Below are 21,685 nucleotides of genomic sequence, written 5' to 3' on the forward strand. Positions count from 1 at the left end.
TAAAATACATGAACACAAGCTATACAAACATAACTCGAATCTTGGGAATTCAGCAGACGCATAAGTACCTAGCTTGTTCATTCCTTATGTTTTCACTTTAGTTTTCAGAAAATATCGGCTTAAAAATGTTTCCCAAGCAGTAAATGCTATATAAAACTGATTCTGTTTTTATTGGGAGATTTGTGACAGTTTGACATTCTCTTTTGAAATTATGCCTATAATGACTCTCAGTGTGAAGCAATCCTTAGGATTAATGGTAATGGTTATGAATCTACTGACATTAATATTCCTCATACAGGGATAGTCTTCTGGATAACTTCATATTATTGAATAACTAATGACCTCCTTCTCTTTTGGCAGTCCAAGTGAGACATCTTTCAGTGAAAACAAAACACAGATGTTCAGCATTAGCAGAAGTCCAGGATGACTCTCTAAACATACGCAAGGAATGGAAACCCTAGATCTTCTCTGATGTGTAAGAAATTCTGACAAGTGACTGTAAAATTTCCTAATAGCATCATTTGGTTTTTAAAGAGTATAATTTTGTTTATGTATTAGATAATAATATCCTCCCAAGTTCCAGTCCTTAGATTGATGCCAAAACTATATTTTTTTCAAAAATAAAAGTAATGATACATTACATTTCAAAAATCATATTTATCTTCATTATTTTGATACCATTTCTACATAAAATAACAAAATAAAAACTATAACATGTAAAAGATTATTTATATACACTATCAAAATAAATTCTCAAATTAATATCTTTCGTCAAAAATTTCTAAGTGGCTTCCTTCATTGTTCATTTTTAGCTTACTCAAGTATCTTCTCAGTGTGGACTTCCTGGGTTCAATTCAAGTGGAATAGCTGACATTGTACACTTAATTCATTTCTCCCCACTAGAAGCTTTGCAAAGGCAGTGAGTCATTTGACTAATTTATCACTCTATTTGCAAAGCCTACATAGAGGACAGAGCAGGTGCTCAATAAATATTTGTTAGTTATACAAAAGAGAAACAAAAAATCAAGTGCTTTTGTTTGTTTGCTTGCCTGCCTTCCTTCCTGCCTCCCTCCCTTTCTTAGTTTGGTGGGTGAGGTGTCATCCTCCCCAAGCCAGCGTAACCATGCCCTGAATTTAATAAACAATAAACTCTATTCAAGTGAGTTAAAGCTGCACCCTAACCAATCCCTTTATAAGTGAAACTTCAGCAAATTATTTTTAAATTGAAGAATAAATTACACACTATAAAATGTACTTTTCTTATATTATCTATTTGATGAGCTTTCACCACCCAAAACAAATTAATCGCCCTGGAGATTTCCCTTATAACAATCTTTTTTGCAGTCAAACCCCTTTTCACAGAGGCAATTGCTATCTGACTTCTACCACTGTAGGTTATTTTTGGCTATTTTACTAAATGAAATCATACAATATGTCATCTTTTTTGCTTCTAGTTTTATTCACTTTGCATAATATCTATAAGATTCTTTATGTGTGTCAGTTTATTACATTTTATAACAAGCAGTATTCTGCTGTTTTAATGAATCACAGATAGCTAACTAACTTTTCTGTTGATGGATATTTGGGTTTTTCATTTCTTGTTATTAAGACTTAAAATACAGCATGCTTGGGGCTGGTGCACGGGGATGACCCAGAGGGATGTTGTCAGGAGGGAGGTGGGAGGGGGGTTCATGTTTGGGATCGCATGTACACCCGTGGTGAATTCATGTCAATATATGGCAAAACCAATACAGTATTGTAAAGTAAAATAAAGTAAAAATAAAAATTAAAAAAAAAGACTTAAATACTATGAACATTTTTGTAAAAATATTTTTATATTCATTGACCTTTGTGTTAAATACTTAGGAGTAAAAATACTGAGTCATAGGGTAGATGTATTCTTTGTTGGGAATGGCAAAGATTTCTCGAAGCTGGTTGTAAAATCTAATTGCTTTTCGTCTCGCTATGTGCTAATCTATGACATCAAGGTCATTAAACACATTTTTCTATGTTTTCTTCCAGAAGATTTATGGCTCTAGGTTTTATAGTTACTTTATCTGTCTTAAACAATGATGATGTGATTTTATTTTTATAGAATGAAGATAGGGTTATTATTCATTTTTCCATATAAATATTCAGTTATATATTCCTTTTTTCATTTTTAAACTTTAGCCATTCTGCTACATATAAAAAAGTATCCAATTGTGGTTTCACATTGGATTTTTCTATTGATTAACGATACTGAACACTTTTCATGTTTATTGATCACTCCATATTTTATTCTGTGATATGTTTGTTCAAATCCTTTGCTATTTTCAATTTAGTCTTCCATTTTATTGCTGTGTCTCCTGGGAAAATGTGTATGTGAGTCAAGAAGCAACAGTTAGAATTGGACATGGAACGACTGACTGTTCAAAACTGGGAAAGGAGTATGACAGAATTCTGTATTGCCACCCTGCTTATTTACCTCCTATGCAGAGTACCTCGCCTGAAATGTTGGACTGGATGAAGCACAAACTGCACTCAAGATTGCTGGGAGAAGTAACAACCTGAGATATGCAGATGATGCCGCTATAATGGCAGAAAGTGAAGAGCTAAAGAACCTTTTGATGACAATAAAAGAGGAGAATGAAAAATCTGGCTTGAAACTCAACATTCAAAAAGCTAGGATCATGGCATCCGGTCTTATCACTTCATGGCAAATAGGGGAAAAAGTGAAACCAATGACAGATTTTATTTTCTTGGGCTCGAAAATCACAGCGGATTGTGACTGCAGTCACAAAATTAAAAGGCACTTGTCCCTTGGGAGAAAAGTCATGACAAACCTAGACAGCATATTAAAAAGCAGAGACATCACTTTGCCGACAAAGTCCATAGAGACAAAGCTACGGTTTTTCCAGTAGTCATGTTCGGATATGAGAGTTGGACCATAAAGAAGGTTGAGCACTGAAGAATTAGTGCTTCCAAACTGTGGTGTCGGAGAAGACTCTTGAGAGTCCCCTGGACTGCAAGGAGATCCAACCAGTCAATCCTAAAGGAAAGCAGTCCTGAATATTCATTGGAAGGACTGATGCTGAAGCTGAAGTTCCAATACTTTGTCCACCTGATGTGAAGGGCTGACTGTTTGGAAAAAACCCTGATGCTGGGAAAGATTGAAGGCAAAGGAGAAGGAGGAGGCATAGGATGAGATGATTATATAGAATCACTGACTCAACGGACATGAATTTGAGCAAACTCTGTGAGATAGTAAAGGACAGGGAGCCGGACACAGTACAGTCCATGGGATAGCAAAGAGTCGAACGTGACTTAGCAACTGAACAGCATTATTAGTATTAATTCTATTGGTTAGTTTCTTAAATTTATAATATATAAATAATTACTGAAACGTCTAGATTTTTTTCTTTAAGCAACCCCACCCATCATTCTCAAATACCTTAATATTTCCTATCAACAAGAACTTTTCCTACTTGCTTATAACTGTCAAAATTAAAAAACTCATAACATGATTAAGAAGCTGTCTGCCTAACTTTTCTACTTTTTCTTAAATTTTCCTTTCTTCCTTTTGTAATTAGGACATATTTTATGGGGGGGGGTGGTTACTTTAGAAATGCTCCATTCCTCTTTGCATCTTCAGCCCTAATTATTTATTTGTGTTTGGAAACATGGTTTTCAATTGTATTCAAAAGTTATAATCAATATTATATATTGAAATATAATTTATAGTGTAACTAATATATATTGTATAGATAATATACATAGATAAATAATATTATATATATTCAGACTCCAAGCAGCAGCTGCTACATATGCTCATTGCTATGGAGTGTCCCTCTCCCAAGGTCTCTCAGTGGATAAAACAAGTCTATACATCCAGTTAAACCAACATTCAATACTTTCAATTTCAGTGTTCTACTACAGGTTTCTTTCTAGTTTTCTTTTTCTCTTTTACAAATTGTAACTAACTTCTCTAATAGTGAGTAAACTGGCTTAAGTCGTCCTCAACATATTTACGTACTTGGTTAATCCTTCTGTAGGTGATCAATTTCCTATCTCTAGCACTGTTCACTGGTTATTCTTCCTGCAGATGACCAATTTCCTATCTCTAGCTCTGTTCACTTCCTCCTTAGGGAATTCCCCCCAAGGAAGCTCCATCTCAGACATCCCACACTGGGTCTGCTCCTGCTATCCCAGTGCCCTCCTCAGTAATCCTGGATATTGACACTGCCCGCTGGTGGATCCCTGCCAATGGACAGACAACAGCCTCTTCAGTGCCTCCTACGTGATAGTCCGCACCTTGTCCCCTCCCTTCGGAAATGCTCACCCCATGCAGACTCCAACACTAGGGCTTGGCAGCACGCTATGCAAGGAACCTGCTTCCCGCCTCAAGCTCCAAGATCTTGCATGCCATTTCTAGACCCTCTGGAAGGGGTCTGCCCTCTATTCCAGGGCTGACACTCTTTAAAAGGGGCAGCCCTCCTACGTGGGCAACCTTCTCCAGCTTCAAAAGCTCGGGACTCAGCACCAGCTCGGCACGCCACCTTTAGGCTGCACGTGCGCTGACGCTCTCTGCTGTCCTGCTGGGGAGCCCTCCCAACCTGAAGATAAGTAAGTTTTCTTTAAACTCAGAGTGAATTTACACTAAAAATAGATATCTTTTGTCTTGATAAATACTGATGATGCTTTCCCATGAACATAGTAAACAAACAAACAAACAAAATATGTCTTCCCTTGACTTCCATTAGCACTAAGAAACTTCAAGGTTTATTTCCAGTGCAGGTTGGTAGGGGTGGCTGGTGGTCCTGCTGTGCACAGTCATTCAGAGACCCAGACTCTTTCCATCACGTGGCTCCTTCATTCCAGAGGCCTCAGAGTCCTCCAGATTCTCTGAATTCAGAACCAAACAAGAGAAGATGGAGAATGAAGGATCATGCGTGGAGAATCTGAAAACTACAGGAAAATCTGAAAAAACGTAATCTAGCTGTGTGTTCAGGAGAAAAGTGAAAAGGTTTTGTTGTACAAACAGCTAATTTCATCACAACATTATGTTTAGGCCTTTGTGAACTGCAAGGATAGTTCATGGCTGATCATATAGAAGAAAAAGAGATATAAATAAAATATTTGTAAAGTGTATGCCAACTAAATAATAAGTTGTTTCAACAAAATGGAAATGTCATTGAACAATAATAAAGATATTCTAATAAATATTGAGATTTTCAAATTGTTAGTTTTTGGTGGGTGATATATTGTAAATTTTTTTCAGATTTTATTAGAAAGAGATTACATGAGGCAGCTCTGTATAAGATATAACATGAGTTTTCTCTGATTCCTTTTAAAATAACCCTTAAGAAATCATCCAATTTTAGTGCTGTGAGAAACAGACCTATGAAATCAGCTATAGCTTAAAATATTGAAGATGCTATACTTAGGTAGCAAATATTAACTCTTTTTCCTTCTCTGTTTAAAGTGTCCTAATCTTACCCACTTAAGCTCTCAAACCTATCACAAAATGTTGCCTCTGAAGAAACAGAGCACCTGGAGTAAAGAAAAGAAAATATATAACAGCATATATACTTTAAAATTCATCTCTAATTATTTATAGTGAAATTTAATCTTGCAATTTTAGATGATAAGATTAAAAAATTAGATTCTTGTCATTTAAATCTAACATCCATTTTCCAATAAAGTAGCAACATTGCCTGACAGATTAAAGAAACATAAATAATAATCAAATTATATTGTCCTATTTTCATAATTTTAGGAAACCATTCATTTAGAGTATTGCTAATAAATAAGAGAAAGTGATTATTTAACAAATATAACAAAAATCCATTGTTTAGCAAAAGCAAAACACCAACAAACTTTCTAAAGGACCTAATCCAACCTTAAGCAAAGACACATGACTTTTGATCCTTGTCTTTGTATAGAAACAACATTTAGAAAAAGAGTATAGAATCTTTAGATGGAACCTTAGACATCATTTTATTAGCCCCATAGTACTAGGCTTCTTCACTGGCTCCGTGGTGAAGAATCTGCCTGCAATACTACCCAATGCAGGAGATGTGGGTTTCATTCCTGGGTGGGGAAGATCCCCTGGAGAAGGAAATGGCAACTCACTCTGGTATTCTTGCTTGGGAAATCCTAAAGACAAAGGTGCATGGGAGGCTACAGTCCATGGGATCAGGAAAGAGTTGGACACGTGGTAGCAACTAAACAACAAGACATAGCACTGTAAGGTTTCTCTGTAAGTTTCTTAACACATGGAATCCCAGTCTTAACTGGAGCACTCCCCTGGGATGGAGTTTCAGCCGTTCCCAGGAGAGCAAGGGCCACTGGTGGATAAAAGGATCTAATGAAATGTTTACACTGTCTCACACTTACAATAAAATGTCTTACACTGGTTTGAAACAAAGTATCTTATGACTTTTAACCTAATTCTTATTCTATAACCTGGACAGTGAATACATTTACACCTTCGACATGAAATATTTTTAATAATGATTGTATAATGTAATTCATTTCCTTTATTTTGTGTGCCTTTCTTAATATCAATTCTTTAATACTTCTAACTAAATTGTCAGCTCTTTTTTCAGAATGTCTGTGCCATTCCTAACCAGAAAAACATATATGAGAAACAACGTACGTGACATTTGCAATGTCAATTTTCACTTAAAAATGTGATAATACCCCAATAATGAAATGCACTTGAACTTCTCTCATGCAGTTTCAAATAGAAGTCTTATTATGCTCATATTCTGTTACTTATATTTATTATTTTGAAAGAATGATGATCTTGTTAGCTCACAAAATTTGGCATTTAACCGTAATTTCTTAAGGAAAAATAATTTTATTAGGCAAAATATTCAATAGGATTTGAAGTATTTGAAGTTGTTTTATAAAGTAAAACATTTTATACTTGTTTATCCAAATATATGGGTTTCCTTGGTACCTCAACTGGTAAAAAATCCACCTGCATCAAACCCAGGTCTCCCACATTGTGGGGAGATCTTTTACTGTCTGAGCCACCAGGGAAGGTGAAGAATACTGGAGTGGGCAGCCTATCTTTCTCCAGGGGATCGTCCCAACCCAGGAATCAAACTGCGATCTCCTGCATTCCAGGTGGTTTCTATACCAGCTGAGCTGCCAGGGATGCTCTGTATATGCCTATTATTAAAGAAATGCCAAGTATCCATTCCCATTGAGAACTATTTCCAGAAGAAAATTTTCTCAATTATTAATATAGAAATATTCCTGCTTCAGTTCAGTGCAGTTCAATTCAGTCGCTCAGTCATGTCCGACTCTTTGTGACCCCATGAATCGCAGCACGCCAGGCCTCCCTGTCCATCACCACCTCCTGGAGTTCACTCAAACTCATGTCCATCAAGTCGGTGATGCCATCCAGTCATCTCATCCTCTCTCATCCCCTTTTCCTCCTGCCTTCAATCCCTCCCAGCATCAGTCTTTTCCAATGAGTCAGCTCTTCGCATGAGGTGGCCAAAGTACTGGAGTTTCAGCTTTAGAATCATTCCTTCCAAAGAACACCCAGGACTGATCTCCTTTAGAATGGACTGGTTGGATCTCCTTGCAGTCCAAGGGACTCTCAAGAGTCTTCTCCAACACCACAGTTCAAAAGCATCAGTTCTTCAAAATTCAGCTTTCTTCACAGTCCAACTCTCACATCCGTACATGACTACTGGAAAAACCATAGCCCTGACTTAGTTTGTTCCTATTATTTACTGTTTATAAGCACCAAGCTGGAGAGACTGTGTCATTTTTAGGTAAATATCCAGTGGGATATCTAATTCAATATGGCTGAAATAATACAAGTGTTAACTGAGCATTTCTTCACATTCACATTCCAATGAAGTGAAAGAAAAATACCAAAATAAAATCAAATGGATAGCAGTATTAGAGAGGAGAGCAGAACAAAGCAGTAAGATATAAGAAAGAAGGCAAAATGATGTACTAAACAAAGAAAATTATAATCTCATCTAAATCAATGTTCAGTTCAGTTCAGTCGCTCAGTCGTGTCCAACTCTTTGCGACACAATGAATTGCAGCACATCATGCCTCCCTGCCCATCACCAACTCCCGGAGTTCGCTCAAACTCATGTCCATTGAGTCGGTGATGCCTTCCAGTCATCTCATCCTCTGTCATCCCCTTCTTCTCCTGCCACCAATCCCTCCCAGCATCAGAGTCTTTTCCAATGAGTCAACTCTTCTCATGAGGTGGCCAAAGTACTGGAGCTTCAGCTTTAGCATCATTCCTTCCAAAGAAATCCCAGGACTTATCTCCTTTAGAATGGACTGGTTGGATCTCCTTGCAGTCCAAGGGACTCTCCAGAGTCTTCTCCAACACCACAATTCAAAAGCATCAGTTCTTCAGCACTCAGCCTTCTTCACAGTCCAACTCTCACATCCATGCATAACCACAGGAAAAACCATAGCCTTGACTAGACGGACCTTTGCTGGCAAAGTAATGTCTCTGCTTATGAATATGCTATCTAGGTTGGTCATAACTTTTCTTCCAAGGAGTAAGCGTATTTTAAATTCCATGGCTGCCATCACCATCTGCAGTGATTTTGGAGCCCCCCAAAATAAAGTCTGACACTGTTTCCCCATCTATTTCCCATGAAGTGATGGGACCGGATGCCATGATCTTCGTTTTCTGAATGTTGAGCTTCAAGCCAAATTTTTCACTCTCCTATTTCACTTTCATCAAGAAGCTTTTTCCTTCCTCTTCACTTCTGCCATAAGGGTGGTGTCATCTGTATATCTGAGGTTATTGATATTTCTCCCAGCAGTCTTGATTCCAGCTTGTGCTTCTTCCAGCCCATTGTATCTCATGATGTACTCTGCACATAAGTTAAATAAGTAGGGTGACAATATACAGCCTTGACGTACTCTTTTTCCTATTTGGAACCAGTCTGTTGTTCCATGTCCAGTTCTAACTGTTGCTTCCTGACCTGCATATAGGTTTCTCAAGAGGCAGGTCAGGTGGTCTGTATTCCTATCTCTTTCAGAATTTTCCAGTTTCTTGTGATCCACACAGTCAAAGGCTTTGGCATAGTCAATAATGCAGAAATAGATGTTTTTCTGGAACTTTCTTGCTTTTTCCATGATCCAGCAGATGTTGGCAATTTGATCTCTGGTACCTATGCCTTTTCTAAAACCAGCTTGAACATCAGGAAATTCACGGTTCATGTATTGCTGAAGCCTGACTTGGAGAATTTTGAGTATTACTTTACTAGCGTGTGAGATGAGTGCAATTGTTCGGTAGTTTGAGCATTGTTTGGCATTGCCTTTGTTTAGGATTGGAATGAAAACTGACCTTTTCCAGTCCTGTGGCCACTGCTGAGTTTTCCAAATTTGCTGGCATATTGAGTGGAGCACTTTCACAGCATCATCTTTCAGGATTTGAAACAGCTCAACTGGAATGCCATCACCTCCACTAGCTTTGTTCGTATTGATGCTTTCTAAGGCCCACTTCACTTCACATTCCAGGATGTCTGGCTCTAGGTGAGTGATCACACCATCGTGATTATCTTAGTCATGACGATCTGTTTTGTACAGTTCTTCTGTGTATTCTTGCCACTTCTTAATATCTTCTGCTTCTGTCAGGTCCATACCACTTCTGTCCTTCATCAAGCCCATCTTTGAATGAAATGTTCCCTTGGTATCTCTAATTTTCTTGAAGAGATCTCTAGTCTTTCACAATCTGTTGTTTTCCTCTATTTCTTTGCACTGATCACTGAAGAAGGCTTTCTTATCTCTTCTTGCTATTCTTTGGAACTCTGCATTCAGATGCTTATATCTTTCCTTTTCTCCTTTGCTTTTCACTTCTCTTCTCTTCACAGCTATTTGTATGGCCTCCCCAGACAGCCATTTTGCTTTTTTGCATTTCTTTCCCATGGGGATTGTTTTGATCCCTGTCTCCTGTACAATGTCACAAACCTCATTCCATAGTTCATCAGGCACTCTATCTATCAGATCTAGGCCCTTACATCTATTTCTCACTTCCACTGTATAATCATAAGGGATTTGATTTAGGTCATACCTGAATGGTCTAACGGTTTTCCCTGTTTTCTTCAATTTAGTCTGAATCTGGTAATAAGGAGTTCATGATCTGAGCCACAGTCAGCTCCTGGAAATGTTAGATTTGTTACCTCAACTTTTTTCAGATCTCTGCTCACATATCAACCTATCCACAGGGCCTTCCTTATCTGAGCTTTACAGAATAACACACTTCATGTGAAGTACTCCACTTTTTGTTATTTTTATCCTCATAAGCTGGATTGCAATCAAAATCATTTATTTATTTACTGTTGATCTCCTTCCCTAGACTTCTGGCACTTGCTGTATGTCACCTACTCTGCCCTCTATACTCAGATACTGACTGGAACATAGCTGGTACATAATAAATACTTGATGAATAACCCAATTAAAGAATATTGAATGGTAGGAATCAAAGAAAATTTCCCACCCTTTGGAAAGAGTGATGTGTTCAGAACAAAAGATCCCAACGTTCATTGACAAGGAGTCAAAAGAGAAACTTAAAAAAATGAAACAGTGAAAAAAATGAGGTTCACCTCCAGATTATGTATTTGTAAAATGAACAATGAAGCAGCAAAATAATATTGAAGCTATAGTTATTTACTCAACTAACCCAGCATTCAAATGTGAGTTGAAAGTAAAACATTTTGGTATATAAAACATAGAGAAATGAGCACATTAAAAAAATCCTATTGAGAAAAGGCACATTGGAAGACATAAGAAACAGAAAAAATAAATAAAATAGAGGCAGTATTTCAGAAATTGCTAACAATTCTGCACTAACTTTATAGATGAATTAAAGAACATTAGATACAGTGGGATACAAAACATAAATCTGCATATTTTATTTGGGTCATATCATGCAAACTCATTTCTACCGGAAAATGGAAGCATGTATCTTGATCAATGATTACTATGATTGCTCTATATAAATTTCCAATAGAAATATTGATATTATGTTTTATTTTGTGTTAGGATGAAATATTAAAAGACAAAGTAGATCTTAGTTTTTATTTCTATTATCTTCTGTATATTTCATTCTTGAATCAGATGAGTCAAAATTTTAAAAGAGAAACTGATATCTCTCGTTAACAGTGTCAAAGACAACATATAAAGAAGACATTGATCAAATTATTTCAAAATGCAATTATTTTTGAAATAAATTGTTTTTGAGGGACTCAAAGAGTTATTGAACCAAACTCAGTCAGATACACTATTTATTTTATTTGCTAAAAATAAAAATATAAGTGTAAAGTTTTTAAAAGTATAAAGGTATATGAAATAAACATTTTTAAAAATCTGTCTTATTATTCCCTCCAATGACACTTCCTATCTTATAGCGAATCATCGACAGATGACAATGGCAAGTTCTTCTAGAACGTGAAAGTTAGACTTATGATAACAGGGACATAGACCTATAAAGATATGCTGTCAAATATATTACTGTATTCAGAAGGGCACCAATAGGATTATGAGAAAGAAGAATGGGATTTCCTTGTTTCATGACAGGAAATCAGTCCAACTCTCTAATCCTTATGAGAACATGCATTATCAGAACATGGGAATTTTTATTTTTTACAACACAGAACTGACATATAAATGCATTACTTGATTAAGAAAATTCACTTGATTAGCAAGTAATTTCTGATGTATACTTTGACAATTTTAAATAAAATACAAGTTAAAATTTAAATATAAACAGCATCTAACATTTACAACAGTCTTCATTTATAAAACATGGCAAGTGGACTAGGTGTATTTTTATGTTCACCTCATCTTAACATCTTAGTGGTTAAAGATAGAGAAAGACTGTTCCACATTTAAACAGCTTACATCTTAGTAGGGTAGAGAGGTGACTTCAAATGTCTTACCAGTAAAATTAAATGATGCGCAAGGTACAAAAGCGGTGTAGAACCGGAGAGAGACAGAGAGGAATTTTCCCAGCAGCGTTGCAGCTTTGGGAATGACTTCAGAGAGAAAATTTCCTGTGGACGGGATTAGAAAGATGAACTTGCCAGGCTGATAAAAGAATGGAACATATAGGCGAAGGCACGGAGGCATGAAATAGGACAGCACACTAAAAATACTTGCAAGCAATTTTGCTTTAGTCGATCATCACAAAGAGTAAATGGCAGGAGAAAGCCCGGGAAAAGTCTGTAGGGGCTGAGTCATGCATGAGCTGGTATTAGCTGAGTTACTTGAACTCATGGAATATGAATGAATGGGTCTTAGAACTAGAAGAGAGTATAGAGGTTATATTACCTAAATTTAAAAATTTAAAGTCATCTACAATCATTTAATAATTGTGATCTGTAAGCAGCATCACACAAAGCACCTTAGACTCTATGTCCGTTTGTTTAAAAAAGTCCAGAGATTAAACTTCATGGAAGAGTCTGGAATATATACAATCAAACAGGGAAAACTGCAGGCTTAGAGGAAAGGTCATTAACTTGAGAAATGAATCAGGCTTGTTGGATCACATAGGAGATTGTTATCAAAATGTGATTTGGCCTAGATTCCCTATTACATTTCACTTGTTTCAATTGTTATGGAAATTTTTGAAATATTAATTCACCACATTTTTTATTTTCAATCAGTTAAAGATAGTTTTATACACTTTATACAAGGCCCTGAGCTGAGTGCTATTGTGAGGTTTCTGAAATTTGAAAAGTATTGTCCTTATAATGTATACTCTTGTTGAGGATATAGGGCTTAAACATTTTAAATAATAAATAATGAAAATTTTAAATAAAAGAAACTGTCCCAAGGTAACAGCTTTATTGCTGAATCTCTTTATTGCTAAAGAAATAAGCACTATTCACTTGTGGCTTCCTTCAATATTCCTGTTATCTTCAGTTCGAAGATTTATTACCAATCCTACCAAATGTGTCTAGTCTAGACAGAGTAGTTAGTCAATCATCAAAAATAGTTTTGGAATTATAGCATTAGATCTAGGGTTAGTCATCATAAGCCATATTGCAGAAATGAATGCCAGAAGAAGCTGATGATCAAAAGAGAATAGGATCCTTAACAATGGAAAAGATTGAGTACCTTAATTCATGTAGCAGAAGTCATCACAAGTATAAGACTGCATGGAATAAAGTATAAATAGGTAAAGTATTAGTTTGTTTGAGTCAAAGCCTATCAACAGAAAATCGAAGTTGAAACTAAATATTCAGTGAGTTTCCAAGGCAGTCCCAGAGCTCTTCTAGTCTTTAAATGGTGTGAAAGCAGAGTAATGCAATATTTGACTATTTTAAGGACTGTCTTCAATGCATGATGCTCTATGGTACCATTTGATACCAAAGGTCGGCCAAGGATCTGTAAATTTCAAATGTAATAAATTCAGAAGTAAGTAGAAAAATCAACGAGGCCTACATTATCAGGAGTGTGTTGTCAAACTTTATTAAAAGATGAGATGTTGAATGTCTGTGCAGTCAACAGTCATTAGAGCAATGATGGGCTAAGAGCATGCACACTATTTCACACTTGAATTAATGTGGATAGTTTCTTCTTACTGATGTTTTCTTTTTAAAATGGCATAGGAATTAATCTCCAGACTTATTTCAGTTATCCATAAAATTTCTATGAATGATAGTTTATAAGCAAAAGAATTTCAAAGATAATAGTAGAAATTTTAAGACTATCCTAAAACCATGACAATAAAATTAGATAAAAGTAAGTATTTACATATATTTAATTACTCCAATACTTTGGCCACCTGATGCGAAGAGCTGACTCATTGGAAAAGACTCTGATGCTGGGAAAGATAGAGGGCAGGAGGAGAAGGGGATAACAGAGGATGAGATGGTTGGATGGCATCACTGACTCAATGGACATGGGTTTCAGTGGACTCCGGGAGTTGGTGATGGACAGGGAAGCCTGGTGTGCTGCACTTCATGGGGTTGCAAACAGTTGGACATGACTGAGCGACTGAACTGACTAACTGACTGAATTATAATTTCATATAAGCAGTAAAGAAAGAAGGTAAAAAGAAAACAAGTTTGTCAGTTTTACACTAAATATTTTTAAAAAATAATTCATGAATTACATATATATAATTCATGAGTTATATATACATATATATCCTATATATGTACACAATACCTAGATTAAATAAAACAGAATTCTGTCATATTTAAATAAAATTGTGGGTCAATTAAATTTTACCTACAACTTCCCAAATGAAGTGTTAATATAAAATTTAGCATTCCTAGAATGGATTACTCAAGATGTCTTAAGAACCTGGGCTCTGAAACAATGTAGCCTGGTTTCAAACTCCAGCCATAAGCTTTATTAGGCAGATGATTCGGGGATTATCCAACTTCCCAGTACCTCAAATTATTCTCTTAAAAACAGATACTGATAGCATTACTTTATAGAATTCTTGTGAGGGTTTGACTATTAAATACAAAGCATATAGTAAATTGCTGTTCAGTCACTAAGTCATGTCCGACTCTGCGACCCCATGAAGTGCGACATGACAGGCTTCCCTGTCCTTCACTGTCACCCAGAGTTTGCAGAGACTTATGAACACTGAGTCAATGATGCCATCCAACTATATCTAATCTATCAAATATTATTACTACGCAAATATGGCAATATAAAATCAAAGAGAATTGAAAATTAAAAAGCTACTTCTAGTAACTTTTGAAAAAACAAAGCTCTGCTGAATGTTGTATTTTTCATTTTTAATATGAATCCGTCAATTTCTTGCAGAAGTATTTGGTAGCATTTATTTCTATTATTAAAATGAAGAATGCGTGATTTAGGAAAAAGAAAAGTAATATCTGTGATAATCACAGGTCATTTAGTTTTCTTATCATTCTTAGACCTGTACAGAAATTGGTATAATTCACTCTATATTTTGGGCTTCCCTTGTGGTTCAGCTGGTTAAGAATCTGCCTGCAATGCAGGGAGACCTGGGTTCAATCCCTGGGTTGGGAAGATACCCTGGAGAAGGGAAAGGCCATCCTCACTAGTATTCTGGCCTGGAGAAGTCCATGGACAGTCCATGGAAATGCAAGGAATATCTGTGATGATCACAGATTATCTAGTTTTCTTATCATTCTTAGACCTGTACAAAAATTGTTAGAATTCACTCTATATTTTACCGTCTCTTTTTTATGATGCCTGGTTATGACAAAAGAGGGCTTGGAAATTTTCTTTGTCTCACGACAAAATTTTTGAAAAATTTGCACAACCTATAGCAATTCAGTTCCTTATACATGTGGATGAATATGCTGCCTTTCTTCTTTATTTCCTTGTTATTTATATTTCTTGCAGCTTTCAGCAGTATCTGCTTTCTTTCCAATTCTGATCTATTGTTCAAAACTTATCCTCAAATTTTATTTTCTGCAAGAAACTTCCAAGAATACTGCAAATCAAACTATCCATCTCTTAAATCTTTGACCTTATAATTCTAGCGATCCATAAGCAAGGTGATTTTAAAATTGAATGTATTTGTGCTAACAGTCTGTATCTCAAGCATGTAACATGGACTACATGCATGCAACATCTAGAAGTTAGTGGGCAAAGATGACAGAAGGCATGAAGCAAGACTGGCAACCTGGGTCCCCTGCATCAGGCCAATCCTTTCCTGTCTGAGGCATTAGGGAAGCCCTGTGGAAAAGTAAGATCCTGATTCTACTCGATATGCATCTTTTCTAAACTTTATTTTAAAAAAGACTTTCATCATGTTCATGTTTTATAACAATTTAAAATTATTTGGCATATTGAAGTCTCATATGCCATCACTTGTTTTATTTTTATAATGTTATTTTTGTAAATCAATAAAGCATTTTTGATACTGTGATGAGAATTAAATATACTAGCAGATTCATATTTGCTTTATTTTGATCATTAAAATTATAATAATTATATGCTAAAAATTAATTTGGTCTTCTTGATATTAATAAATTCATGACTATTACCTATAAACATATATTATCAAGTGGCCTTGTATAACTGTGTCCATTCTGAAATATTAAGCATTATGTTCAACCTTAAAGTGTAGAAGTGTAACCCTATTCAAAAACACCTTTTATGTATCTACAACTGTATCTATGTGTGTTTATGAAATTTACTGATATTCGTTCTTAAATACCTATTGTCTAATCTACTATTTTAACTCAGTTCTTCCTCCCACTTAGTGTTAGTCGCTCAGTCGTGTCTGACTCTTTGCGATCCCATGGACTGTAGCCCACCAGGGTCCTCTGTCCATGGGATTCTCCAGGCAAGAATACTGGAGTGGATTGCCACTCCCTTCTCTAGAGGACCTTCCCAACTCAGGGATCGAACCCGAGTCTCCTGTGTTGCAGGCAGATTCTTTACTGTTTGAGCTACAGTGGAGACCTAACTTTCCAGCACTTTTCCAAATGGGTAACCCCTCTGTTCAGAGAAGGCGATGGCACCCCACTCCAGTACTCTTGCCTGGAAAAGCCCATGGACGGAGGAGCCTGGTAGGCTGTAGTCCATGGGGTCGCGAAGATTCGGAAACGACTGAGTGACTTCACTTTCACTTTTCACTTTCATGCATTGGAGAAGGAAATGGCAACCCACTCCAGTGGTGTTCTTGCCTGGAGAATCCCAGAGACCGGAGAGCCCGGTGGGCTGCCGTCTATGGGGTCGCACAGAGTCGGACGCGACTTAAGCGACTTAGCAGCAGCAGCAGCAACAGCGACCCCTCTGTTAGAGGCTGGATAGGAGAGGAAAACAAGAAAATCCCAACAGGCTACATACATATTCAAACAGGTTCATGACAGATTTTTGTTGTTGTTCCTCGGCAATTATGTTGTTATTATTTATAGCTTTACTAACTCTTCTCATGTGCTATATATCATATCTGTTTAAAAGCCCTGGTTCCAAAGTAAGGGCTGGGGTTGGGGGCGGTCTTCTTTCCCCTGCATTCCACAGAGACGCTGAATGGTTTCTAGCTTGGTGTAAATTTGTCTTGATATTTTGTAACTGGTGCTGTGTGAGTAATGAAAATACTGTATCAGAACCCTGCATTAGAAAGTAGGCAGGCTGACAATATACTTGTGCTTTTGGCTGCAAAATATAAGCAGGCTGCTGTACTTTATGAAAACTTCAACCTTCACCCGCCTCTGTGTGCAGTGACAAGGCTACACTGAGACAGTCCAGATGTTACAGATGCACGGATCCCACTGAGCTGATCTTTATCCTGGAGGAAATCCCAGAATATTCTGGCCGGAGAAAGGTGAAAGTAAGCACTTAGAGTTACATCATATACAATGTTAAGTCCAGAAGCAATAATGAATAGCTTGCTTTGTTTATTTGTCTCTGAGAATTTTAAGACAACACCCATTATGAAATCCCAAAGGGCACATGTATAATGAAAAATAAACAAAATGATAAAAGCTAAAAGTCATTTTTAATTAGTGTATCAGTAATGAAAAGTGCAACTGAACTGATGTCCCTTGCTTTGTGCCCAGAAGTTCATGATGAACTACAAGTTCTGTCAGGAGAAAAAAAAACAGTTCGCTCTAGGATCTTAATAGCAGCACTCTTGCTGATTTTACCCTTTGTAACTTTATGTGGATACTGATATCCCTCCAAAAATATCAAAGGCCATCCTCATAATGGAGATTTACAGATCATATTTGAATTACATCACTGAGGAATTACATTATATTACATCATTTCAGTACATTTGTATGGAAGTCACAGAACCAAGTATACCTGGGGTATGTTACTTACATCAAGACTTTGCTGTACTCATACCCCCAATCTGTTTTCTGCACAAGTAATTTTTATGAAACGTTGGCTGCATATGTTCTGCATTATCATTATTTATAAGAAATATATACATATTTGGTCATTCAGGTGATCAAAATATGTTTCTAATACATATTTGGTATTCATCCACAGCTTTTAATTGGTCCTTCAATGCAACTCACAAAACCCTTGGAATTTCCTGAGCAATAAGAGCAATGAGATCATCTTTTGCTAAGACATTTGATATCTTGTCTTCAGTTCCTGAAAGTTCTGCAGGGCCATGAAATGGGTGAAATGGGTGTCTTCTTATTTTATCACAAATGTCTTTCCACCACTACCAGGTTTATGGTAATGAAGAGGGCTTTTGGAAGCACCTAGAGAAAGCACGTAGGAGGGACTGTTTGCCAAGGGAGCCAAGAATAGAAATACTGAAACTTTCATTTCCACCCTCTGATTTCCTGGGAGGGGAGAAGGGTAGAGGATGAATTAATCCCCAATGGCCAATAAGTTATACAATTAATGCCTATGTAATGAAACCTCCATAAACGCCCCAAAGTAGAGGGTTTGGAGAGCTTCCAGCTTGGAGAACCAGACCTTCTAGGTGCTGGGCCAAACTTGACAAGGATAGAAATTCTTTTGTTCAGAACCTCAATCTATGTATCTTTCTATCTGGCTATTTTTATCCTTTAATATCCTTTATAACAAATCACTTCCCTGGCAGCTCAGACAGTAAAGAACCTGCAATTCAGGAGATTCGAGTTTGATCCCTGGGTTGGAAAGATCCCTGGAGAAGGAAAAGGCAACCCACTCCAGTATTCTTGCCTAGAGAATTTCATGGACAGAGGAGTCTGGCAGGCTATAGTCCATGGGGTCACAAAGAGTCAAACACGACTGACTGACTGATAATAAATCAGTAGTCTATTGAGTAAATGGATTTCCTGAAGAGCTGTTCTAGCCAATTAACTGAACTCCAGGAGGGGGTCATGGAAACTTCTGCTATAAGGCCAGCCAGTCTGCACAGGGCTTGCTGTTATTCTCTGAAGTGAAGGGCCATCTTGTGGGACTGAAACCTTTATTGGCAAACTCTGATGCCATCTAGGAGTGGATGGCATCAGAACTGAGTGACATTTATTTGAATTTTTGGACACCACTGACATCTGAACTTTATTTGTTGTTGAGGGGAAGCCTCCACAGGCATGTGTGCACACACATATACACATGCCTATGCTTTGAAATTAGGTCCAGGAACCCCTAAAGAACTTCCTACCTAAGGAATGATTGAGACCGCAGGGGAAGATCTGAGTATATAAAACTCAAGTCACTCACAAAACAACATCAAATTACTTCTCAGACTTCTCTCCCATAAATGTTAAACATATCCTCTCCATTTCAACTTTGCATTTTTCTTACACCTCATGTGGTAATTAAAATACAGATAATCTCACCACTTCTTAGTATTTACATCCAAAAAAGCCTATTCATTTTTCAAGGTTTAGATAAAATGATATATTTTTCATGTAGACTCACTCCATCTATATTTCTCTGTATTCTGCCTGCAAAATTAGCTGTTGTTTTCTCATCTCATTGTTTGTCCTAAGAATACATGTCGCCCTACTGCAATGGCTAAAGAGGTCAGGGATTGATTAGATTAATTATATATGAAATCTGGGGGTAGACTACCCAATTAACAGATGTATTCAAGGAAACATGCTCTTGATATCTTTTTGCTACAACATCTTTTCTCCAACTTGTGTTCCAAGCCAGAATAATGAGGAAGGCCAAAAATATTTTGCTAGTGAGATACTGTCTGTTTCTTTAGAAGTCAAGTTATCTACAGAAAAATTCTAAAGCATTTCATTGGCTAGAACCAGATCACATGACCACTCAGCTGAAATAGAGTTTGAGAAGATTTTTTATTTTCCAAATCGAGTCAAGAAGAATGGAAGTATAAGTGTATAATGCTAATACTTCCCCTATGCTTCCTCAACTGCCATAAAACTAACACATTTTGTGTTTATATTACACTTATTACTGTGGATATGTTCAAGTCTGTCTATAATCCTGAGTCACTTGAAGAAAATGATTGTGCCTTCAATATTCCTATCTTCAGGTTGGGAACAATTTTAGATGATATTTGTAGAATGGATAGCTTCAAGAAAGACAAGATTCTGTTATAAGAAACCTGAGGAGTTGAAAATAAATCAGTATTATTTAAAGTGACAGATATTACTTTCTTGGACTCCAAAATCACTGCAGATGGTGACTGCAGCCATGAAATTAAAAGACTCTTGCTCCTTGGGAGAAACGCTATGGCAAACGCTAGGCAGCATATTAAAAAGCAGAGACATTACTTTGTCGACAAAGGTCTGTATAGTCAAAGCCATGGTTTTCCCAGTAGTCATGTATGGATGTGAGAACTGGACAATAAAAAAGGCTGAGCACCAAAGAACTGATGCCTTTAAACTGTGGTGCTGGAGAAGACTCTTGAGAGTCCTCTGGACAGTAAGGAGATCAAATCAGTCAGTCCTGAAGGAAGTCAGTCCTGGGTATTCATTTGAAAGACTGATGCTGAAGCTTAAGCTCCAATGCATTGACCATCTGATGTGAAGAACTGACTCATCTGAAAAGACCCTGATGCTGGGAAAGACTGAAGGCAGGAGGAAAAGGGGATGAGGGAGGATGAGATGGTTGGATGGCATCACCAACTCAATGGACATGAGCTTTGAGCAAGCTCCAGGAGATGGTGAAGGACAGGGAAGCCTGGCGTGCTGCAGTCCATGGGGTTATAAAGAGTCAGACATTACTGAAAGACTCAACAACAATGAAATAAAGGTAATATTCTCATGACCTTTCTCTTCTGAGAAACCTTAACTCTTCTGGAGGAAACTAACATCATTCAAAGCATCTATAATTTTGCCAATGTGTTTTTCAAAGCAATTGTATCATTCCCACCAAAAATATATGAGTTCTGGTATATACTTATACCACAAAATATATGTGTATGTATATATATAGATATATAGAGAGAATGACTCGGCTGGTAAAGAATCCGCCTGCAGTGCTGGAGACCGGGGTTTGATCCCTGTGTTGGGAAAATCCCCCGGAGAAGGGAAAGGATACCCACTCCAGTATTCTGGCCTGGAGAATTCCACAGACTGTATATAGTCCATGGGGTCACAAAGAGTCAGATACAACTGAGCGACTTTCACTTTTCAAGTGAAAAACAGTAACCTTTTATGGGATAAGGAAAAAAATCCATAGTAAAAAGAAATTCTAGTCTTAAGTAGTACATCTTAATTTTCCTTAGGCTGGAAAACTTTTGTCCCAAAAATAAATGTATAGAAATTAAAAGAGTATCACATATCAGCAAAGTAAAGCATCAAGTTATGTGAGTGTGACTAACAGTAGAATTTGTCACATATTAGGGTGTCAATATATGTCTTTTCAGTAGTCATGTACAGATGTCAGAGCTGGACAATAAAGAAGGCAGAGTGCAGAAATACTGATACTTTCAAACTGTGGTGCTGGAGAAGACTCTTGAAAGTCCATTGGACAACAAGGAGATCAAACCAGTTAATCTCAAAAGAAAGCAACCCTGACTATTCTTTGGAAGGACTGAATCTTGAAACTCTAATACTTTGGCCACCTGATGTGAACAGCTGACTCATTGGAAAAGACTCCAATGCACAGAAAAATTGAAGGCAGAAGGAGAAGAGGGTGAGAGGGATGAAATGTTTGGATGGCATCACTGATTCAATGGACATTACTTGGGCAAACTCTGGGAGTTGGTGAAGGACAGGAAAGCCTGGCATGCTGCAGTCCATGGGGTCGTGAAGAGTCAGACACGACTGGGTAACTGAATAGCAACAACAATTTGTGCCTACAGAGTGAAAAATAA

General features: G+C 37.0%; 1 protein-coding gene across 1 annotated transcript in view; it reads right to left on the bottom strand.

Annotated features, from left to right (window-relative positions):
* Positions 1–4,382: 4,382 nt before the first annotated feature.
* The window catches only part of CNBD1 (cyclic nucleotide binding domain containing 1), a 494,615-nt gene continuing 477,312 nt past the window's right edge, over positions 4,383–21,685 (bottom strand). Inside the window, exon 15 of the mRNA XM_027973294.2 lies at positions 4,383–4,595. Within this exon, the coding sequence (XP_027829095.2) occupies positions 4,383–4,595 (213 nt within the window). The remainder of the gene's footprint in view (positions 4,596–21,685) is intronic.

This window comes from Ovis aries, chromosome 9 (assembly GCF_016772045.2).
Source record: "Ovis aries strain OAR_USU_Benz2616 breed Rambouillet chromosome 9, ARS-UI_Ramb_v3.0, whole genome shotgun sequence".
Lineage (NCBI taxonomy): Eukaryota > Metazoa > Chordata > Mammalia > Artiodactyla > Bovidae > Ovis > Ovis aries.